The 22,061-nt window shown below is 42.4% G+C and overlaps 1 protein-coding gene across 1 annotated transcript; it reads right to left on the bottom strand.

Moving 5' to 3' along the window:
* Positions 1 to 144: 144 nt before the first annotated feature.
* On the bottom strand, positions 145 to 21,657 carry c2cd5 (C2 calcium dependent domain containing 5). Its single transcript, XM_054620753.1, is given in 29 exon segments — positions 145 to 1,852; positions 1,997 to 2,143; positions 2,252 to 2,445; positions 3,598 to 3,729; positions 4,020 to 4,052; positions 4,474 to 4,566; positions 4,939 to 5,017; positions 5,129 to 5,218; positions 5,369 to 5,467; positions 5,738 to 5,799; positions 5,926 to 5,989; positions 6,070 to 6,210; positions 7,510 to 7,674; positions 7,755 to 7,941; positions 8,039 to 8,118; positions 8,251 to 8,362; positions 8,480 to 8,578; positions 8,727 to 8,841; positions 12,431 to 12,539; positions 14,550 to 14,638; positions 16,630 to 16,701; positions 16,704 to 16,789; positions 18,613 to 18,850; positions 18,963 to 19,118; positions 19,375 to 19,470; positions 19,567 to 19,738; positions 19,901 to 19,987; positions 20,164 to 20,272; positions 21,337 to 21,657. Coding segments are annotated over 28 exon segments (3,213 nt in total). The 5' UTR covers positions 20,254 to 20,272; positions 21,337 to 21,657; the 3' UTR covers positions 145 to 1,726.
* Between the last annotated feature and the right edge of the window lie 404 nt (positions 21,658 to 22,061).

Here is a 22,061-nt window from a genome sequence, read left to right as displayed (position 1 = left end):
CTTAAAAAAAAAAAAAATCTAAATGTGGCTTTGAATAAAAGTGTGCCCACAGTACCATGTAACCTTTTACTGTATTCCTGAAAGAAAAAAGATTGTGTTCAAAGTTTTATCAAAGACCATGGTCAACAGATGCATCTAGGTTTGACTGAGTTTATTATACAAGATTTGCAGGGCGAGCATACAGATTCATGGCAACAAAAAGTGGGTCTCCATGCTGCTAGTCAGAAAGCAAAAGCATCCAAGTATGTACATTCAAGTTAAAAACACAGATATATGAAACTGATCACACGTTGCTGATCAGACAAACAAACTAGAGTACCACTTATTTTCATTGCACAGGCAAATTGAGCTGTAGGTTTTACACGTTATGGTACAAAAATACTAAAAATCTGACTTTAGAGAACATTTACAGTTCATTTACAGTTTATTTTCAGGTTGCACCTTCACCAGAATATGCTTTTTTTCCAGCATTGGCCATGAATGTCAAAGACGGATAGATCAGTAGCATTAGATTATTCAGATTATTATACAGAGCATGAGTGCAAACACAACAGTGATGAAGCTTGACAAAGGTCTGCAAAAAGACACCGACAGCAGGAAGCATCAAGAGGAACAGAAACCTAGAGCTGCAAGTGAAGCAAAAGTTGCCTCAGTTCAAACTGCTTAATGTTTATTTCAGTCGAAACAATCTCCTATACCTTATCCTAGGAAACCAACCTGGTACTGGACCCCAAAGGGCCACATTTTACCCAATATACCCATCACCATTTGCCCTCACTCCTTTGTCAGTGAATGGAAGGCATACACGTCTTTTGATCTGACCATAAAGCAATATAAAATTCTAATATTTTGAATTAATTAAATAATCACTTGAATAAACAGTTATGGCTATAGTTTGATTGGAAAAATTCTTGCCCTACAAAAATAACATGCATGTGCCAGTAACCCTTGCCATTTTTGCTTTCATTATTATTAGTATAGTTGACATAATTATTTGACCCTCTCTGGAGACATTTGGTCCCCTGTAGGATACTGCCTGTGGGCAATACTGTGAAAATAATTAGGAAGAACAAAATCAACATAAAATCTAATTTAAACATTAAACTCGACACCAAATTAACAAATAGATAACTACAACAAAATGAGTTGTTTTGATTCAAAATTTTCTATTTTGTGGAAGAGCACCAGCTATGTTGAAATTTAAATACTTGCCTTGCTCAGCATATTAATTATGTGGCAACTTTTAAATTATCTGGTGGCATACAACTATGTCCCTTTTGGCATGGCCATTTAACGACTCCTCCTGTGAGCTGTAGATGGACAAATTAGTCATAGCTGCCTCACTTGTGCCCACCGCAAAGAAATGGCGAACATACTGTAACGTTGGGTGACCCTTATATGGACGGATGTAATACATTCACAAAAGTTAGATGCAGATGCAGTCTTTTGGCTGTTGTAATAATTCCCAAGGAGCTACATCAGTATCTTCTGCATAAATGCTTGCTTTAAACCCCCAAAACATCATGCAATCCCATATTAATCGAGACTGCATATATCTCAGTGTGTATGAGTACTTGTTCTTTATTACCTGGGTCCAAATCTTTGGATCTGTTACAGAGTTTTAAGGCAGGCATAAATTACTCATATTTGGACGGCTAGACTCAGAGAGCATGTTCACTCAGATTGTGTGTCCTGCAGACAAAAAGTGAGGCTCTGTGTTTCGCTGTCATGTAGCCTCATCTGTGGCACTAGCGCAGGTCTGTCCAATATTTGTCGTCGAGGGAGTGGGCTCCTGGTCCGTTTCCCTGACACAGATGACGGCATCACCACTCACATTAATGAGACACTGAGCCTTGAGGAGGAAAAAAGACAGGAAGATGAACCATAAGAACACTAATAACTGAAGTCTGAGGATGCAGACAATAGTTCATTGTGCTTTCATGTATAAATGGGACTAACAGGTATATACTTAAAGTGTGGGTGTGTGTATGATTACCTGGTTTTTGTTTGGATTTTCCATTAACATACACTCTTTCATGCTGTAAGACACCACTGCATTGCCACCCAGGGCTGCTACATGGGCTCGAACCATCGAAAACACCTCTGCTATGAATGTATTGAGGAAGCCACTGACGCCACCTTCCTGCAGAGTACAAAAACACAATTCATGTGTAATTGAGTCAGTCATGTTTACAATTTGCACAATGTAATGGGGCCGATGCATGTGTAGCCTGTTTTTTTGCATTCGTACCTCCCGTAACGATGTTGTCTCTCTGATGAAAAACATGTTGATGATCCCGAGGTATTTGATGATGCGTGTCCCAGGGAGGAAGGAGACCGGCGTCATCTTCACCACAGTGACTGAACTTCCCCCGAATGAGCGGTTGGATCGAAGTGAGCGGGACCGTCCCTCAGGCAGTGGACTGGAGCGCTCCAAAGATGAGACTGCAGGTTTAGAGAGAGTATGTAGAGGTCCAAAGGAGACGTGAAAAGAAAACAAGAGTAGGGGAAGGGGGGGAGCGAAAGAGAATGGAGATACCAAAAAAACACTCAAAAATAGGGGAAAAATAAAAGCAGATATGAACTCTAAAGCAGAAAGAAATGTGAATGTGGAATGTACGTGCAAAAAAGGCAACCCTGTGAGCATTTACACAGCAGGAGTGACACTTGTGCACTTATCTGCAAGTATGTCTGTGTGGATGTGTGGTGCCAAAACAATCACTTGGAAAGCTGCCATGCATATCATGCAGTTGAAGCAAACGGACAAGACAGTTAAACAGTGTCTGCAGACAGACAGACAGACCTGGGCACAGCTGTGTATGTTTACAAGTGTGAATACAGTATTTGCAGTACAGGGAAGTACATGAGAGAATATTTATATTTTTTAATTTGTGAAAGAGGCTGGAGGAATGGAGACGGACAAAGACAGCTGTGAGCTGAGCTGGGCACACGTAGACGAGCCAGAGTGTGAAAGATGCTCCATCGTCTTACTGCAAATTTACCTGATGTGGCTTACATCCATCACACCAGGAACCTTCAGAGCCACACATTAGATTGTAGTTCACTTACTTTGTACCTGACTGATCTTGCAAAAAAGCATTGCCCCCCCTCCAACGCCCTCCCCACCTTGTTCAATTTGTATGTGAACAGTATATCCACAAATCATGTGATGTCTTCTCAGCTTAAGTACATTCACTCATGCAAATGCAGAGAAAAATCAAAAGGAATTATTTTACTCATACAATCATCAATTTTCTACAACCCATCCAACCCTTACACCTCTAAACAAGCACGCTGCAAAAAAAATAAAATAAATAAAAGACTATCAAGTTGTCATCATGGCTGCCACGACTGCAGGAATTTAAAAGCCAAGCTTCTGATTGTGGATCCCTCTGAGGGGCGGGGCTCCAACGTTCACACTCTAGCTAAAAAGCTGGTGCTTGATTTACGACGCTCCGCCCCCCAGCGGCATGCATGGAGGGGTGTGTGAGTGTATGCGAGCACTTGTATGTGTATGTGTGTGTGTGTGTGTGTGTGTGTGTGTGTGTGTGTTGAATTGCTTGTGAAACTGTGTTCTGTATTTGTGGGTATGATCACCAGAGTGTGCTAGAGACTGTGTCCTCCTACTTGTCTTAACTGATCCACGTCTTATGGTGTGAGCTTTCAGCCTAAGCAGCTCTAGCCAGGTGCTGCATCTGTCTGCAAAGGAACCGTAATCAACGGAGGCAGCTGGAGAGAACACACACAAATACACACACACACACACACACACACACAAATACACACACACACACACACACACAGCCCACACCCAAACATACACAAACGCAACAACAACGACAACAAGAGAGAAAAAAAAATAAAAACAGGACACGAAAACTGAACAGAAAAGAACGAGGTGGATGAGGTTTGGAGGTGGTGCAGGATAACTCTGTCCGAGATAAAAGGATGAAAGTCAAATCAGGGGGGTGTAGTAGTTTTGGTAGCAGGGAGAGATGGTTGAGGGGAAGGGAGCTCACCTCTGGATGAGACGTTGGAACTCTCTGGGACACCTGTCACACACATAAACATCAAAGTCTACCTGTGCACTTGGCAGGGAGCGAAAAGGGTTCAGGGTCAACTCCTTGACCTTACCACAAGGCCTAAAAAGCATGTTTTACTTAGCCTTGACCTCCAATCAAATTGCTCCACCTAGAGTCAGTATTTGACAAGTAAGTCATGCTTTTTTAGGAGCTCAACAACACAAGGTCATCTAAGTGGACACCAAAGAGAACACGCTGGGCTATGGCACAACACTGTTTGTTTACCTGGTGAACGAACCATCACCAGCTGATTTTGGCAGAGTTTTGCGGCTGGGGTGAGTAAAGAGACTGTACCTAAAGTTGTTAGTGGAGTAGATGGGCAACGCCTGTTAGCAAAGTAAGATAGGCGAGGAGGTCAGGGGGCAATTAAAAAACAATAGTTTAAGACTACCTGAGATTTTGGATGTTGCCTGACAGTTGGCGGATGACGAGTCTGCACATAACTCCATGGAAAACTGCAGCTGATCTTCAGTCTCACTTCCTCCTGAAACAAAGTACGTAAAATCACAGGTGCTTTAGCTTTATTTCATACACAACAGAAGTGATGTTTCTTGAATGTGTCTTAAAGGGTCCTTTCACCCCAAAACGGCTAATCTACAGACCTTGTTGTGAGCCGTTTCATTTTCCTACATTAAAGGAAAAATGTGTATTTTTGATTTTTGGGTGAACTGTCCCTTTAAAGTAACAAGTGTTATGTATTAAACTTCAGTGCTGTAAAAAAAAATTCCCTCCAGCTGTAACTGAAGCCACTAGACATTGAGCCAAGCTATGGTGAAGGTATTAAAGACTATCTGACTTTGGGTAAGCAAAAACAACTTCCCCAAAAACATAATTACTCTCCTTTAACCAGACAAACCTTTGGTGAGTGGCTTGTCTGCTGTCTTCTCCTGAGTATGGTCTTTGTCAAATGTCATGGCAACCGCCGTCACTGCAACCTGGGTGGGAGGCAGACGGAGGTACAGTTGATATAAGAAAATGTAAGTTTCTACTTATCAATACGGTTTTGTTGCAATTTCACAAATCAGAGATGTCTTGAAACCTCCCACCTGTATGAGTTCTTCTTCTGGCACTGCTACGGTGAAGTTGAGCTGACACAGACAGCAGGGGATCATAGAGCGCAACTTGAAGTAAAAGCTCTGAAACGAACACAAAGAATTGACTTTTAACTCTTATTACCACAACCACCGCAAGTATAATTATAAACAGTGTATAACACGTCCATCACAAAGGATAAACATGGCACTACATATGGTGTAATTACCAACTGATCAATAATGGCTTCTTACCTTTAGCAGATTCTCACATAGGTCAGTGAAGATCTTGTTCAAGCCTTGGTTGGTAAGATTGGCATTACTCAACCTAAAGACCCTCACAGATGTAAACATCTACAAGACAGTAACAGAAACACATAGCATTAACTAAAAAAAAAAGACCAAGGGGCATTATTTCATAAATTACAGTTAATGTGTACTCTGCATTACGGTCAGTTTGCTATTAATATGTGCAAATTGCAGTTGGCTGGAAATGTAGATGCCTTCACTGGTTAAAAAATACAAAATGTGCACATTGTCTAAATCTACATGCATGAAAAATTGTGTTTGGTGAAGATTTGCTGTAATATGTGAAGAAGATGACACTATATTATGTAGAGTAACCTGAACTCCTGAAGTCCAGTTGAAAATCCCAGGCATGATCTCAGTGTTGCAGCTGTAGAAACCTGAAGATATCAAAGTAGAAATGGCAACACAGATGATGAAGCATTATGACATTTGCTAGAGCCTCAACCCAACTGGGAGATAACCGACTGAGCATGATTGCTGTGAAGTGTGTAGATGGCGCACACCTGCAGGAGTAGGGGCATCAGTGAGGAGGGAGTGGATGTCCTCCACAGCATCAGTGTCATCAATCTACGAAAATCACAGTAAATGGTTACACATGTCCGTGGAAATAGCTGCATATAAATGTATTTAGTTTTATAGAAACTCACCTCCAGGACAAAGGCATCCTTCTTTCCATGTGAGAGGTCCAGTTCTGACAGTTCATCTGAGCTTTCTGAGTGGGAGCGGAAAAGTCTCGATCGTTGCCTCGGCTCAGGAATCGGAGAACCAACCACTTCCTCCGCCAGCTCCTGCAAGCAAAGGGACACAAAACCTGAGTGGACGGGACTTCAAAGTGAACACCAGAACACCACAGCAGCAGCACATCTGCATTTCACTAGTGCCCAGACTGTACAGGTAGTAGGAAGTCTATGTTAATAACACACCACATGCTCGCACTCACTCAAGTACCCAAATAAGCTTCACCATTACACACACTAACACACATGTAAACATACACACACGGCTGATGTTAATTTGAATATGGATCTGAAAGAGTAAGGAGTGGCGAAACGCACACACACACACACACACACACACACACACACACACACACACACACACACACACACACACACACACACACACACACACACACACACACACACACACACACACACACACACACACACACACACACACACACACACCACACAGGTGAGAGTGTGAATGGGCAGGGTAGATGGTCATAATAAAAGTACATCAACACAGATAAATGAGTCTACAGTGGGTTGCCCTCAACAGGTGACACTGGAGTGGGTTACACATCCATCTGCTGCCAAACGTCCCCAGTTTAGAACGGTCACACAGTTATAGTAAAAGTGGTGTAGTATTGAGATTAATATAGTGAAACATTTGTCATGCTTTGCTGTGTCACACAGCTAAAAGTTGCCGTGCTCAGTACCATGTTTATGCCGCAGAATACCTCAGGGTCCAGGGCAAATAATTTCTTTAATGACCAGAGAGAGACAAGAGGGGTAAGTTTTTCATGATTCACAAAGTACAGACTATTTATAATGTATGATAACGGACATGATTTTAACACTAGAGAAGAGATCATTTTTAACTGAAAATAAAGGAAACAGTTCAACATGAAATTTACCTGTTTGTAAAAGAATGACTACACTAATTGTGTAAAATAAAACCTTATTAATTTGATTTAACACGGTATGTGACAGCCAACATTCTTAAGTATTTAAAGGACATGAACTGCAGATATTAGCCCAAAAAACACATGACCACATAAAATTGACCAAAGATAAAAGAAAAATAATAATATTCCAAGATTTATCAGGGCACATGCTAACTCTCCAACACATCTTAATGCCATTTTAAATGTTTGGGTTGAAACAGTATCCCAAAATGTTCTATTTACAGTATGGGCTGTAAACACCCACATGAGACCCTGGCTATTGTAGTGTTGAATAAAAGAGTGCAGAAAAATAATAAGCAGTGAAAACCTGGCATACTAGTGGAGACTTTGCAGACTTAATCACAAAGCTGGTCTTCCTTGGATTAATTACTGTCCATGCATGTGTTGTGTCTCTCACCGGAGGGTTTATTTGATAGAGCTCTTTGTTCTTGGCTATGGTATCATTGATCCTTTTCTGGATGGTGAGGATGTGGTGCTCATTGCTTAGGTCACCAGGAGTCTTCCCCGCAATCTGGATGCCTCCTGGTGCCGGCAGGGCTGTCAGGTAAACTCCTGTAGCAGACTGAACACACACACATTTTAAGGAGTTGCAGCAAACGCTTGTACTGCTGATCAAGCTAGGAACCTAAAATGTCAACCTACAGCCAGACCCAGAAGCATGTTCTCTCCGACACTGATCTGTATGTGTAAGCCAAACAAAGAGTTCATGCTTCGCAACTTCAGCTTGTTCATCAGCTGAGTGTGCAGCTCGTACTCCATGAAAGGCAGCAGGTTGGAGATGGCCGTCGCATTCACTTCACCCTGAGCCTTCTTTTTTAGACGGCAGAGTCTAGAAGACAATAAACACTGGTATTAACTCACTTTGTTCAATATCTTTGATGTGAGGCTCCACCATGAGGAGACATTTAACTGCAAAGGTGTTTTACCTGGCCTGGATAAGGCAGCCCTTCCCTGTAACAGCCGCGTCTGGTGGCAGGTCGATTGTTGTGAACAGCACATCAGGAACCTTAAAAAAACAATTATTATAATTAAATCATACCTTTTTACCCCCTACAAACAATATTCATGCACTATACAACCAAATATATGTGTAACATGTAGGAGTCTATGATTTGGGCAAAAACAATATATACGAGACCTTTTGTCGCCTGCAGAGGTAACAGTAGGTGAGCTGGGCAGGAAAGGGCATGTTGAGCTCATCATACGGGATGTGGCAGAAGCCACAACTCGGGGGAGACGGCTCCTCAAACCTGAAGAACAACACACACCATCTGGTTTCAGACTCCATAGGTCAATTCAAGCTGTGCTGACATAAACTGTTAACATTCAAGGATTTACAATCAGTTAGTTCGTTGAATCATAACAACCTGTGGTCGGCAACTACGATGTCTAGGCAGCCTTCACGCATGTACCGAGGATTCAGGATGGTTGCTGTGCCTGATGCTGACAGGATACACACCTCCTCACTGTGACGAAGGGAGATGGAGAGATCAAGAACAATGGAAAAGGACAAGAAACTTTATTTGTTTAAGACAAATAAAAAATTGTTTATAACTACATTAGGCATAAAAATTAAAAAGCTAACCATTTTCCATGTTTGCTACTACAACATACCAGATGCTAGTGCTCTCGCTGTACCCCACAACAGCATGGCAACCAAGAGCTTTGGCATGAGATTTGATCTCCTGGCGAATCTCCTCCCACCAGGCATCACGAGTCTCGGGCTCATCTGCAAAACACAAAATTCTGAATCAGACAGCAAAAAAATATGACTGGCTGAATTATCTATCAAAGCCTCACTGAACACTGAAGTCTAGGTAATGATGAGTTAACGTTAAACCTAACTAACTGTTGTCAACGTAGTAAGATACCAAAAAATGAAATTACAAACACTCTTGACAGGAAATCTAACAAGTCTTCTGTTTACCAGAAATAAACAGACATCAAACAGTTCACTTTGTATTTTCTGATGATACATGATTTAAATGGTGTATCAAAGCAAGCCAAAACCAACTGTCAGTTTGTGAAACAAAGTGACAATGAGAATAATGAAATGAGAGTTTGGGAGTGATGACGAAGGCAAAGTCAATGTTACTTGTGCGTGTTCTTACTGGCATTCCTTGAATGAACATTATCTAACAACATATTGTCTCTCTCTTTTCAATGTCTCCTCTCAGTCAGCCGCACTCACAGAAAGGACACAGGTGAGAGATACAGTCACCAGCCGATATTTTGGCTGTGGTGGTCTGACAATGGAATAAAAATCTAACTGGCTGGTAAAAGAGTTATAACTTAAAAGACCCTGTGCCTGATATGTTTGAAGTGTTTCCTACCCTGGCGACAAAGGTTTAAGTTCAAAGGTATTGAGCCTTCATCATACTTAGGCCAAACACTGGGTGTGTTTCAATGGTCTCATGAGGCTTTGCACCAATACCACCTCTGTTTTATTAACATTATCCTTGAGAGCATAATCGTTGCCAGTTTGGAGTTTAATCTCACTCATTTCTGGATCTCTGAACAAACAACACATGAAGGAAGCTATATTAGAGTATTGAGCCGCACCCAATGACTCCCTGAGAGGGCCACATGCTGACGGAGCCCCCCCCAAAAAAGAGAGAGAAACTCAGCTTCTGGGTGACACAGGGGTGATGAATGAATGAGGGGAAAAGAATGGGAGATCAACTGAAGTGATGAAGAATAATGACTGATGGCCAGGCAACAGGCCCACAAGGTGGGTTCCTTTAAACCAGAGCCAGCATGTCACACAGGCACAGGCTCACCAACGTGCACGCTCATGACCATGTGCACGCTCATGGGCAGAGAAGGGCCATATTCATTCACCAGAGTCCATCATATCTAGTTTTTAAGTTAGAGAGTGATACCATATTTCCTCCATTCCCAAAGCTCATATCTTTCCTTCCATCCCAAATCCATTTTTGAATTTTCCTCAACTGCCATCCATCAAATCAATCTGTCTTCCATGCATCCATCCATCCATCCCTCCTTCTCTCTCTCTCTCTCTCTCTCTCTCTCTCTCTCAGTATGAATACGGCCCAGTGAGTTAGGGATGCACATGCCCGGTCAGTGGCTTTTTGTTGCAGAGTAAACCTCCTAAACCTTCTCTGGTCTAGACAGGTTTGACCACGATGCTGATTCAGGAAGCGTTAGAACAGCGCTGGGACAACGTTAGGGAAGCTCTTCTGTTCAGCGGGATGAGCTGGGTAGGGGGGGGCCAGGCCAGGCTGGATGGGGTGGGGTGGGGACACAGCGCATGCTCAACTCAGCTCAGCACACACTCACACAGATTAGAGGGAGGAGAATGGCAGCTCACTGAATTAATCAATATTCATCTATATTTCACTATCCAGCTAATTTTGAATTTGTTTGTGGATATTTAGGCTAGCTGGTCTACGTTGGTTTAATGTCAGGGTTAGGTGGGTGCATGCTAAGGGGGCACAAGTTTAACTTCACTGAGCTGCCATAGTTCCTGTGCGTGAGAGCAGTAAAAGGGGGGAAATACCTGCAGTGACACTATTCCAGTCTAGCAGTTTGTATGAGCGCGTGTTACCCAAGGCTGGGCCAGAACACACCGTTAGTACAGAAAAGAGAGAAAAAGAAAAGAAGAGACAGTCTAACAAACAAGCACAGCAAAACAGCAGCACTCCACTGCCACTATTCAAAGACAGACAGGACTTCACAATCACTATGAAAAGACAAACTAGACTCAAGCCTACAAACACAATCTCGCAAGAAGAAGACTGACAGGGAAAAGAGGAAAATAGAGAAGAGTATAAAAGCAAAAGGTCTAGCTAATTTAAAAAAAAAAAAGATTTTAAGGTGAAGACGATAGAATACAAAAAGGAGCATACAGTAGCAGTCCAACTCTAGTATACCGTTTAATAAAAAAAGGTGACCTGTGGAGATTTCTCGTAAACAAGAGTTTTGTTTACATCCAGAGTTTCTCACCCAGAGCATTGTGTGTGTCTTTAAGGCCTAACAAACCTTCAAAATAAAAGTTGATGTTTTAACATTTTAAACTATTGCAACCGCACCATTTTATATACTGCATCATCCTCATGCTCGTGAAAATACCTCCAATACAAACAAAACAGTGACCCACTTGTAAAACATATCTCCATAGAGCTACTCATGGTCAGAAACTCCACAGGGAACCTTTTGCTCTGTAGTTGATATAGTCGAGGCATAGCAACAGTGAACAGGGCTCTTTTCAGAATGGTTTCCAAGTTATAACTGTATTTTTATCAGGGATAATTATGTGAAAATTATTCTGGTAACACTAATACTGTAGGTTTAATCATTGCATGAATGCCTAGACCTTTGTGAAAATCATTAATAAAATCCTATTAGGGAAGCTCATTTTGGTTTCCCTGTCTATCTCTGAAAAGAACCCTGTTCACCCTAAACCAGCCAACATTCATCAGCTCTCAGCTCTGCCTAATTTCTCAGACATCCTAGAGTGATCAAAGACAATTAAACCGAGCAAAGGGCAAAATTACTGAGGCTGCAGAGTTGACTCAAATAGTTCAACACCTTCAACGGGCAGGTACTTGCCTACTGAGCAAATGTCTTCCTGTCATCAATATAAATCTCATTAAGAAAAGTGTTCTAAATACAAGAAAACCTAAGGATTTCGACACGGATAAAATAAGCCTATTTGCTAACTCAAGAGCATACAAGACACAACAGTACCTCACCACTGCGCATCCTGCAGCCACAACACCAGACAACAGAAGCAGCAGGCAACAGATTGGAGCCATGCACATCTATTGCACCTAACCTCCAGGGGGCAGCACCACAGCAAACAATTACACAGCGAGCACACACACACACACACACACACTCACACACACACACACACAGCCATCACATAACCTGCACAAGCTATACATTACACAAAGCCAGTCAGTCAAATCACAAGGTGAAAGTATCCCCTATCCATGAAACTCTTTGCTACATCTGATGATAGCCTAAGCTAACGTTATTTCCTTCAAAATGCTACAAAGCTACTGCCTATAAATGTGAGCAGGAACAGCTTTCACCTGCATTGAGACTTAAGGACATAACTGACGATTTAAACATAATTTCTCCAAACAGTCAAAGAGATTGGGACTTGGACCGTTCAAGGGATAACTGTTCAACACAAGAGGATAATGGACCGCATTAACTAACAGCCAGTTGCAACAAGACTGGACACTCACACGATACTGTAGTTCACTGGAGGAGCTCAAACATATTGTTTCACAGGACAGTGGACCAGCTACATTAGGACAACATGTGTTTGCATGTGCTGCACTCACCAGGGTTGTGTATACGGTCCAGTAGTTTGACAGAGCGAGCGCTGACCACTCCACCGACATGAACCAGAAAACCAGGTGGGAAAGATGTCAAGGTGAAGAAGGGGAACTCCTGCAGATGGAGAAAAAGCTGAGTCATTTACAGTAATGGAAAACGCATCATGGACTTCTTTCCAATTCGTTTTTGCTAATCATATGAAATGAGTGCTCCGTGATTGTAACATTTTATAGATTTTATATTTCTCATGACTTGAGGTCTATATTACAGAGTGCCTTTTTGTTTACTTTTTCTAGTGTCCTATGTTGTTTTGGCTGGGTGGAATAAAACATCTTTAAGACTGCATTTAAGCACTTTTGTTGTAATACTTAACTATCTTTTTCACATGCTTCCACAACAACATATTCCTAATAAAAAACTGTATTTGTATGTACAAACATAGAAATCTAATATTTCAACAGTTGCTACAGGCACCTTAATATAATTAATATCTATCAACTGGTCACCTTAGATGTAGTTGTTTCTCTGGGTGTATTGAAACAAAATGTTGATTAAAGACACCTGTTTTCTATGTGCGGTATCTTTTACTGATGAGTATTGACTTGAGTGATAATATTGTTACCGTTATACTAGGAAAAGTGCCAACATGCAGCAAAGATTATGTGTGATGGTGTCCCCCATGCAATGTTTACCCCAGAGGAGTCCTCACTCACTCCATTCAAGCCTACACGTGTAGACACAAACTTGAGAGCATTTCAAATAGATCTGGAAGTGATTGAGAAAATGTATTTTCCAATAAAGCCTACATATATTGTATCACTGATTTAGTGATTAATTCAATCGTTACAGATCTATATAAATGCATTAATTAGGTTTGGAATTGAAAGTGAACAACACAAACACACACAGAAGGTACTGGCTGAGGATCAGGACTCTGTTTTACCTGCTTTTCTGCCCTCCAACGTGATAGCTTGTCCTCAAATAATGTGGATGCAAATCCATGCAGTCACTCACAAGTGAAGTTGGAAATAATTGGAGTGCCCTTTTAGCATCTTAGCACTCATTCTAAACTGAAGTTATGACCATTTTTATAGGAAATCTGAGGGACGTTATGATTTCCAACCATGCAGGTTTATGTGATGAATGGCTTTCATGGGAAATAAACAGGTGGGACTATCAATAGGTTTCTTTCTTGTCCAGTACTCCAGCAAGGAAGATAGCTACTAATTTGACTGACAGCTCCTCCCACTCTGAGCAAGGAGGCGAGAATGAGGTGATGAGGTGAGCGTGCTCATTCCCATTGTGGGCACAGGGAAACCAAATCAGACTCAGGAGAGGATGTCAGAAAGGAGGGAGGTGCTTAACAGGAGTAGGCACACACACGCAGTCACAAACCCCTTCAAACTGGAAGGGAACACAACTCCTAGCGTAGATCTCTCCGCCAAACATGTCTGTGGATCTTTTAGAGTCCGGTAGGTGCCAAGCAAACACACAAGCCGGGGTCACACAAGGACCCAAGGCCATTTTGCTCAGCCCAACCTGAACCTTTGCGATCTACACACAGCAGAGGAGGGTCTGGTTAGGAGGTGATTCAGACTTTGTGGTGGCCATCAGCTGGTGTTAGGGGAAAGGTGGCGATAGAGAGAGAGTGTCACACTGATGGGACATACCCTGGCGTTTAACAATAACCCAGAGGAGGACGCTCCCTGATAGCACAAATGGTTAAGAGGACAGAGAAAAGGGAACATTACTTGTTCTTACAGAGACCCACTCCCCATTAAACACTCAAGTGCAAATTAGTGATATTTCACAAAGAATTTAGCGCTGTGAAAATTAGTGAGCGACACACAGTGTGCAAGTAAATGTTTGTCCAACGTGCAGACATCTGAGGCTGATACGCAACACAAACTGGTTGTCAAAGCATTAACTGGCAAAAATGCCACGCCTAACTAGCTGCTTTGACTTGTGTTGCCGCTTGAGAAAAAATATTGTAATTAGCAGTTAGTTGATCAAGACAAAGCCTGAAAAAAAAAAGCATGTGTATTGCTGTGCATGTCAGTCTCAAATGTCTATATATAGAATGTATATACACTAATAAGCAATGTGAGCATTGAGTCATCGTACCCTCTGCTCTAGAGCCGTCTGTGTCTGCTGTCTGAGCAGGGTCTTCAGAGGCCCTGCCTCCTTCCCGACGCTGCCCCCACTGCCCATTCCTGATCACAGAGGAGAGTCTGGCTTTAGTTTCGTCACTTTTAACACACAGGTCAACGGACGAAAGAGCCAGTCAATCTGTCTTCAAAAAGTTCACCAATACATTGCAGAATTAATGTTGTTAAGACAAACCAAGTGGAAGACACATCTGGAAGTGCACACAAAACCAAAGATTGAGAACAGTCAATAAACCTGCTTCTTCCTCATGCTAAGACTAACCTACTCATAGCATTTTCTCTCATTCAGGCATAAATAATGGACCTAGTAGTTTGGGCATCGCTTGATTAACCCTTCTAACCACATGCTTGGGTAGGAGATTCCTGAATAGGACTCAGGACTATCAGTCAGTGGTGTAGTTTCACAATGAGCTATGGACATTTGCACCATGCATGCAGAGTTATTTGTTTCAGTTAACACCAGTCAAGTCAATCTGAGCAGTCCTGCTGTTGACCCAATATACAGGAGAGGTGCCAACACTACACTGTTGCATGGTTCTGTTACTTGATGACACACAGCAGTCCTACTATACCGGAGGCTGCCAGCAGCAGGTCCTCAGTGAAGGACACGCTCTTTCTCAGCAAGACAGAGTCTGAGTGGATGGTGGAGGGAGGGGGCGGGGTGGTGGCTCTGGGAGCAGAGCTGTGACCACAGCCCACTAAGCCAGAACCAGGAAGGGACAGAGTGTCTGTGGAGAGGGTGGGGGAGCTGGGGCAGAGGAAGATCCCCGGCCTGCGTCTCACTGGCTCCACTATCCAGCAGAAAAAACAGATGGAGGGTTCACAGAGAAACAAAGATATATTGAGAATGGACAGGCAGATCAATGAGGAGAGTGGTCAGAAGCACAACAAATGAGGAGGGGGAGAAGGATGTGAGAGGGAGAAAGTGGACAGTAGCGCAGAGAGAGAATAACCGGATTATCAGATCAAATTGCCTTTTTTTCACTTAATTGATTGAGCATGAGACTGTGTTCATGTTAGCATTTTGCTTGTTGGTGTTTGTGTTTTATTTTGCCCTAACCACTCACTCATCTAATCAGCTCTAATGGCTCTACAGCAAGTGATGTATCCAGCCCACCGACAACATTTTTTATCAGCATGGAAGCTGTGGTTGAGGCTGCTAAGAGCAGTAAACTCAATGTTTTTCAGGTAAAAGTAGGATGTTTTAGAGTTAAGAATCCTTGCTTCTTTAAGGTTTGTCACCACCAAATTGAGATGTGGGTGGTATATCAGAGGTCTGAAATCAATCTACAGAAAGGAAGTTGTATTTAAAGGATAAGGATAGACAATCTAACATAAATAAGTAAGAGAAGAAAAAGGAGAGTGTTGGGAGCAAAAAGAGGAAGGAGAGGGAGAGAATATGATAAACAGAGGAAAGAGGAGGAAATATGAGAAAAAGGAAGAGGAGTGGGAACAAGGACGAGTGAGGTAGGCTTGGGGGACAACTGGTCCCCTCCCCAGGAGTCAGGTGAGCAGCTCTGGTATGAAGGTCCTTTAGGCTATACACTGTTTATAGCTGAGTTAAAATGTGCTCAGGTTGTCCTTGGGGCAAAGTTTGACTAAAGTTACCTTTTCCACAATGATTAACCATAATGGCTGGTGATGAATAAGTGACCTTAGATTAACAACAGCCCCTCATGAGACACAGTGCTTCTATTAAAGACCAAACAACAGGGGGGGGGGTCTCTGGTGAGTCTCTCCACACAATTAATCCCATTTTATACAAACTAAAGGCTGTCTTGAAAATAATTTGTGTGAAAAAAGAAGACACGCTAGGCCACTGAGGACAATGGTTAGGATGGGACACAGCTAAATAAAGAAATAATGTCAACACTGTTTACAATAAAGTAATGTTAAACTCAACATGAAAAAGAAATGTTAAAAAATGAAATAAAATAAAATAAATTAAAAAACCACCACCAGAGTAGCACCACAATGAGGTGAGGGAGAGGAGAGGGATGGGAATGGGTGAAGGGGGCGGGGCCAAGTGTTCTTACCCGTCTTGGGCGTCAAACTGAGGTCTGTGTCTGATGATGAGGACTGGCGGCTGCATGGCTTGGAGGGAGAGAAGGGGGAGGAGAGGAGGAGGTGGTGGGGAGGGCTCTGAAAGGGGTGGGCGGGCCGGAGGACGAGGTCAGGTCCTCACCAAAAACCGGCCTGCCAGGAGAACATGACACACACACACAAACACACACACACCCACATCAGTCACCACCGCACTCTTTGCGTGTGTGTTTGTGTGTGTGTATATGGGCATGGGTCAGCATTGCCATTAAATGGAAAGGTATCTGTTTTCATTTGTGATTCGTTTGCTTTGGGTGAGGTGTGTTTGAGGTGCTATGGATGGCTGGCAAACAAAAAAGCAAGCATGGAAAGCAAATAATAGTTTAACACGAATTAAAAGCAAACACACACATACACACAAATTAAACTAACGAAAGCAACATGGCAAAACACAAGAAGGTCAACAGATTCAACAGAGGATGACAAGCTGAAGCATGTGTCCCAGAAGAGTGAAGCAAAAGGTTGGGTGACTGTCGAGATAGCACAGGCCCTTGTAGATGGAATCAACTGGGAATCTGACTGCCCACCCTCTATCTTTTGAAAAAACAGGACAGGTGGAGGGATTATGAGTCTACTATCAGTGTTTGGTCTTTGTCCGACAAAGGTTTATGGGTCTGCCTTCCGTCTTTGTCTTGATGCCTCAGTCTCCCTAATAAAAAACATCACTGTCTACTTCTCTTCGTATTTCAAATGTCTTCTCTTTCTTTTGTATCTACTTCCTTGCCTGCCTCTGCGTACCAGTGAAGATGAGTGTGGGAACAGAGACAGAGAAGTTCTGGGACAGTCTCTGGGAGCTGCAGGCCGAATGCACTGGGCTGTTGTGGGTGGAGCGGCATCCGTGGGCAAGGGGAGACCTGGGCCAATCAGCGCGCAGAGGGAGGAAGAAAGAGGACCAATTTGGACACAAGCAGTGAGAAACAATCCAAATGTAGCCAGAGAGCCAAAGAGGGAGAAAGAGACTCACACAAGAACCAACACCACAACATTGCAATAGAGTGTAAAAAGAGACAAAAAAGGAAAATAAGTTTGTTTTTACTCCCTCTCTAAGCCCCTGTAATTGCATTTAAAGCCATGTGAAAGCAACAGGAAACTCAGATTTTTAGCTGAGAGCTATGCATTTCTCAGCTAAAAATCTGAGAATCACACAAACATGCACAGAAGGGATGCAAACACCACAGAAAAAAAGTCCCAAACTGACACACAGATAATCTAATTTGTACAGATTTTTTTTTTTTTAAAGTCCCCACTACAGCTGAAACAATAACCATCGACTAAAAGATGTGGAGGAGGTGGATCCATCGCAGAATATCCAACAGATGTACATCCCAGATACACACAGACTCATGCACAGATACACTGTATAAATGCAAAAAAGAGGCAGTGATGCACTCAACTTTAGATATGCTTAGAGTAATTGGATGAAATCACAAGCTAACCACTCAATAGCTAGGGTGAGGACAAGAGAACATAGTAAAGGAGCACATTGTTAGAAGCTGAGCAGAACACGTGTGCTAGATACTCACTAAAAGACGCAGCACTAGAACATGCAGAGGCTGAGCAGAAAGCCATGCAGTCTAAAAGAGCAGACAAAGGGAGGAGGGGGGTTGAGGATGGCTGTGTGTGTACTGTACGTGTGTGTCTCAGGACATGTGTGCTGTTAGTTTCATAATGCAATACACGTGACCCAATAGACACAAACTACAAAAGAGAATCAAAGATTCTGAGACACACACAGGAGTTACTGCTTCACTATACAAAGACTTACATTCAGTACATTGCGCACACACACACACACACACACTCCCTCTCATGCACACGGCGATCATATTTCCCCATTCTCAAAAACTAGATTTGCAGTGAAACTTGCACATTAAAAAGAGGCAGGGTCCATGCTTGTGTTGTCGGTTCATACTCACTCCTTTCCATCCTTGGAAGGGGAATTGCAGGCATTGGAAGCAGGGGCTGTGTTTGGGTGGATATGTGTGTTGGTGTTGGGGGCGCTTCCGGAGCTGAGTTTGTCCAGTGTGCAGGCAGTACCTATGGCCCGGACCACCAGACCAGACTCTCCCTCCAGGTCAAAACACTGTAAGTAGCCCACGACTGCATTCCCGCCCATCTCCAATACCTTGAGCCCTATTTTTCTCTGCAGCTCTCCTAAATAGGGGTAACACACAATCGCATTAACAAGATAGGGTAAGAACATAGAGGACCAAATTCTTCTTCCTCCACGACAACATTAAAAGAGGATCACTGTACATTTTCTTACCAGACATAAGAGAGATGAGCCTCTGCCGGGCCTCATTGGAGGCCCGAGGAGTTCTTATACGGTCGATCCACTGGTACTCTGGATCTTCATTCACCACAAGCTCCTCCACAAACCCATGCACCATCACTGCCCTGTAGCACCGTGGAATGGATGTGGCTACCATGTACAATTAGACAAAAATCACAGAGTGAAAGGATTTTAGATTAAATGGGAATGTTTCCTCCTAAATTGCTCCTAACCTGTCACAGGTATTTGCAGCTTGTTATTTTGTTGATCTTGAAAATGACACTTTTTCTGTTGGTGCACTCATTGTAAGATGAAACAACGTTGTGCCTAAAAAGTGCGCTACATACTGTCAATCTGTATTTTATGCAAACAAACAATTGTGAAACAAAAGTCAAGTCAGACATACTGCAGAAGAATTTGACCCCGCAGGAGGACTGTCTGAAGCGGTTCAAATCGTTGAAAAGCTCCACTTTGACAAGGACATTGATCTCCCCTCGGATACCTAATAACAAATAATAGCGAGAAACAATTATATTAATGGTAAAGGACATAAGGGGAAAAGTGCGTTTATCATGGTCAGATTAGTTCATTCTTGTACCATGGATTGTATCATAGATGGGAAACCAGCCAGAGATGACAGAGGCAGCCTCATTGCACAGCAGCGGGTCAATGTCAATGTAAACTTTCCCTATGGCATCATTAGCACTGTAAGTATCGTGGTCCAAAACTGTGACCTGCAGTGGCTCATCCTGCAAGTCCTCATCATCAACCTGCACAGCAAGAGGAGGGGGGAAGACAAGAAAAAGGGAGCAGAGATAAGAGAGTAAGAGAGACTAGGAATGCTGAAATTGAATTAATACACATTGTATGATGCAGTAAAATAATACCACCACTGCCTGCCAGGTTTAAAGAGTAGCTCACTGGCCTTTTACCTCAAATTTGAACCATTCGGAATTCCATTGCGGATTGAGGGATTTGGGACAGACATCGGTTTTGAAAGTTGTGTTTCCAAACTTAACCTGGGAATTAAAAAAGCACAACACACCGCTTTTAAATTCTACATTTACTATTTTGTGTGATAACTTATGTAACAACCGTACTGAGAACAAAATGTAAAATATATGTTGTTACAGACGTGAGTGGTTTGTTTCATTAAAAGAAAACAAGCAAGTATTGCTTTTCCAGATTCACTCACCTCTACAAAAGCATCAGTGAGGTCACTGGCTCTGTCCATCACAGGCAAGTGGCGCCCAGCCACAATTTTGGCCTTTAGTTTCCCAGGCATGATTTAAACCCAAGTTTATCTGTGAACAAATCACAAGAATAACGATAATACATGTATAAATGGGGCGGCTGTGGCGTAGTGGAGAGCAAGGTAGTTCTCCAATCAGAGGATCGGTGGTTCGATACCCAGCCTCGGCAGTCGATGTGTCCTTGGGCAAGACGCTTAACCCCAAGTTGCTCCCGAAGGCTTGCCATCGGTTGCATGAATGTTAGTTAGAGTCTGATGGTGGCACCTTGCATGGTAGCCTGTCATCAGTGTGTGAATGGGTGAATGATATGTAATATACTACTGATTGTAAGTCGCTTTGGATAAAAGCGTCTGCTAAATGACTGTAATGTAATGTAATGTAATGTAAATGACATAACATGACAATAAAAACCTGTGCAATACATTACACATTACACTGTGCAATAATAGTTAAAAATAGTTAAAATAGTTGTTGTTTTTTTCTCTGTCTGTAAATATAATATTCAGTTATTGTTGTTTTTTCTACTGTTTTTTTTTTTATTGCTTATTTATAATACATTATTTTTTATTTTTAGCTTGTCTTCTTCTACTATGTCTCTTGTGTGCACTTTACTCTACGCTGTTGTAAGTCTGCAAATGTCCCCGCTGCGGGACTAATAAAGGATTATCTTATCTTATCTTATCTTATAAATATCTTTTCAACTGCGTTAATCAACTAAGCTGTCACTAACGACAGTGCTGACTGCAGAGTGAGCCACTGAGCCAACGTGACATGTGTTGATGACAGTGTGGAGAGCCCACTCTCTCATGTCACTGAGCTAACAAGACAGCTTCCGTCCACTAAACCAGCCTTTAACACGTCTAGCTCCACTCTAAATAGCTCATATAGACTTGGTTTATCAGCATGTGTCTGTGAACACGACAGACACTGACAGGCTAGCTAGATTATGTTAGCATGGCTAGGCTAGCGAGGAAAGCCCTTCAGGTTAACTGCATTGCAGTCAATCCTTAGCTCGACCTGATCGGCCATGTTTTTACAATCACACTGCACACACTTACCAACCAACCACACCACACTGTTAGCTTTACCACCGGTGCAAACAGTGCTGTCCTTACCGGAGCTGTGATATCAACACACGGCTGTCAGAGGCTCGTTTCTCGGACATCACTGTTGACATCGGCCGCTCGTCTGACCTCCGAGTGTCTCCCATAACACGATACGTCAGCTCCCAGTACACCAGGGAAGAAAGGCTCTTTCTAGTTAGAAACGTGCATCAGCTAGTATTACCACTAAATAGATATATAGGCTACACGGGCGCTGTTACGACCGACGTATCAATTCATAGCCAACGCGTTTCACTGGTTAGCATGTCAAGCTAACGGCTAGCTTGATAAGGAGAGAGCGCATGATGAATGAGCGTCCACGGCTTGGAGCGTGCTAGCTTCAGGACACCTCGTAAATTTGTGCTTCAGTCTGAAAACGCTACATTTCTGTCACTCCGGTCAGAAAAAAAACAAACAATGTTGGTGCTCGGGCTCAAATAAAACCTTTTAAAAATGTCTCTCTCTGAAAATATAATGTATACATATGAATATAATACGGACTTAGATTCGATTTTGGCGTTCTTTAAATATCTTTCGACTAAAATACAGTATTTAAATCACTTAAAGGCAGCATTGTCTTGTGCATGGGCAGTGATAATAACAACATCTACATTTTGGTGAAGCAGGTACTATTGTTATAAATATTATGTAATGTGTGATTTTATTGTTAAGCCATGTTGTTGTTAAGATTTTTTTGTCATTTTTATATTTATCATTTATTTATTTGCACTGTACCA

The sequence above is a fragment of the Anoplopoma fimbria genome, chromosome 19 (assembly GCF_027596085.1).
Source record: "Anoplopoma fimbria isolate UVic2021 breed Golden Eagle Sablefish chromosome 19, Afim_UVic_2022, whole genome shotgun sequence".
NCBI classification, from domain to species: domain Eukaryota; kingdom Metazoa; phylum Chordata; class Actinopteri; order Perciformes; family Anoplopomatidae; genus Anoplopoma; species Anoplopoma fimbria.
Note: the sequence above shows the minus strand (reverse complement) of the source record. Positions and strands in the feature narration are given on the sequence as shown.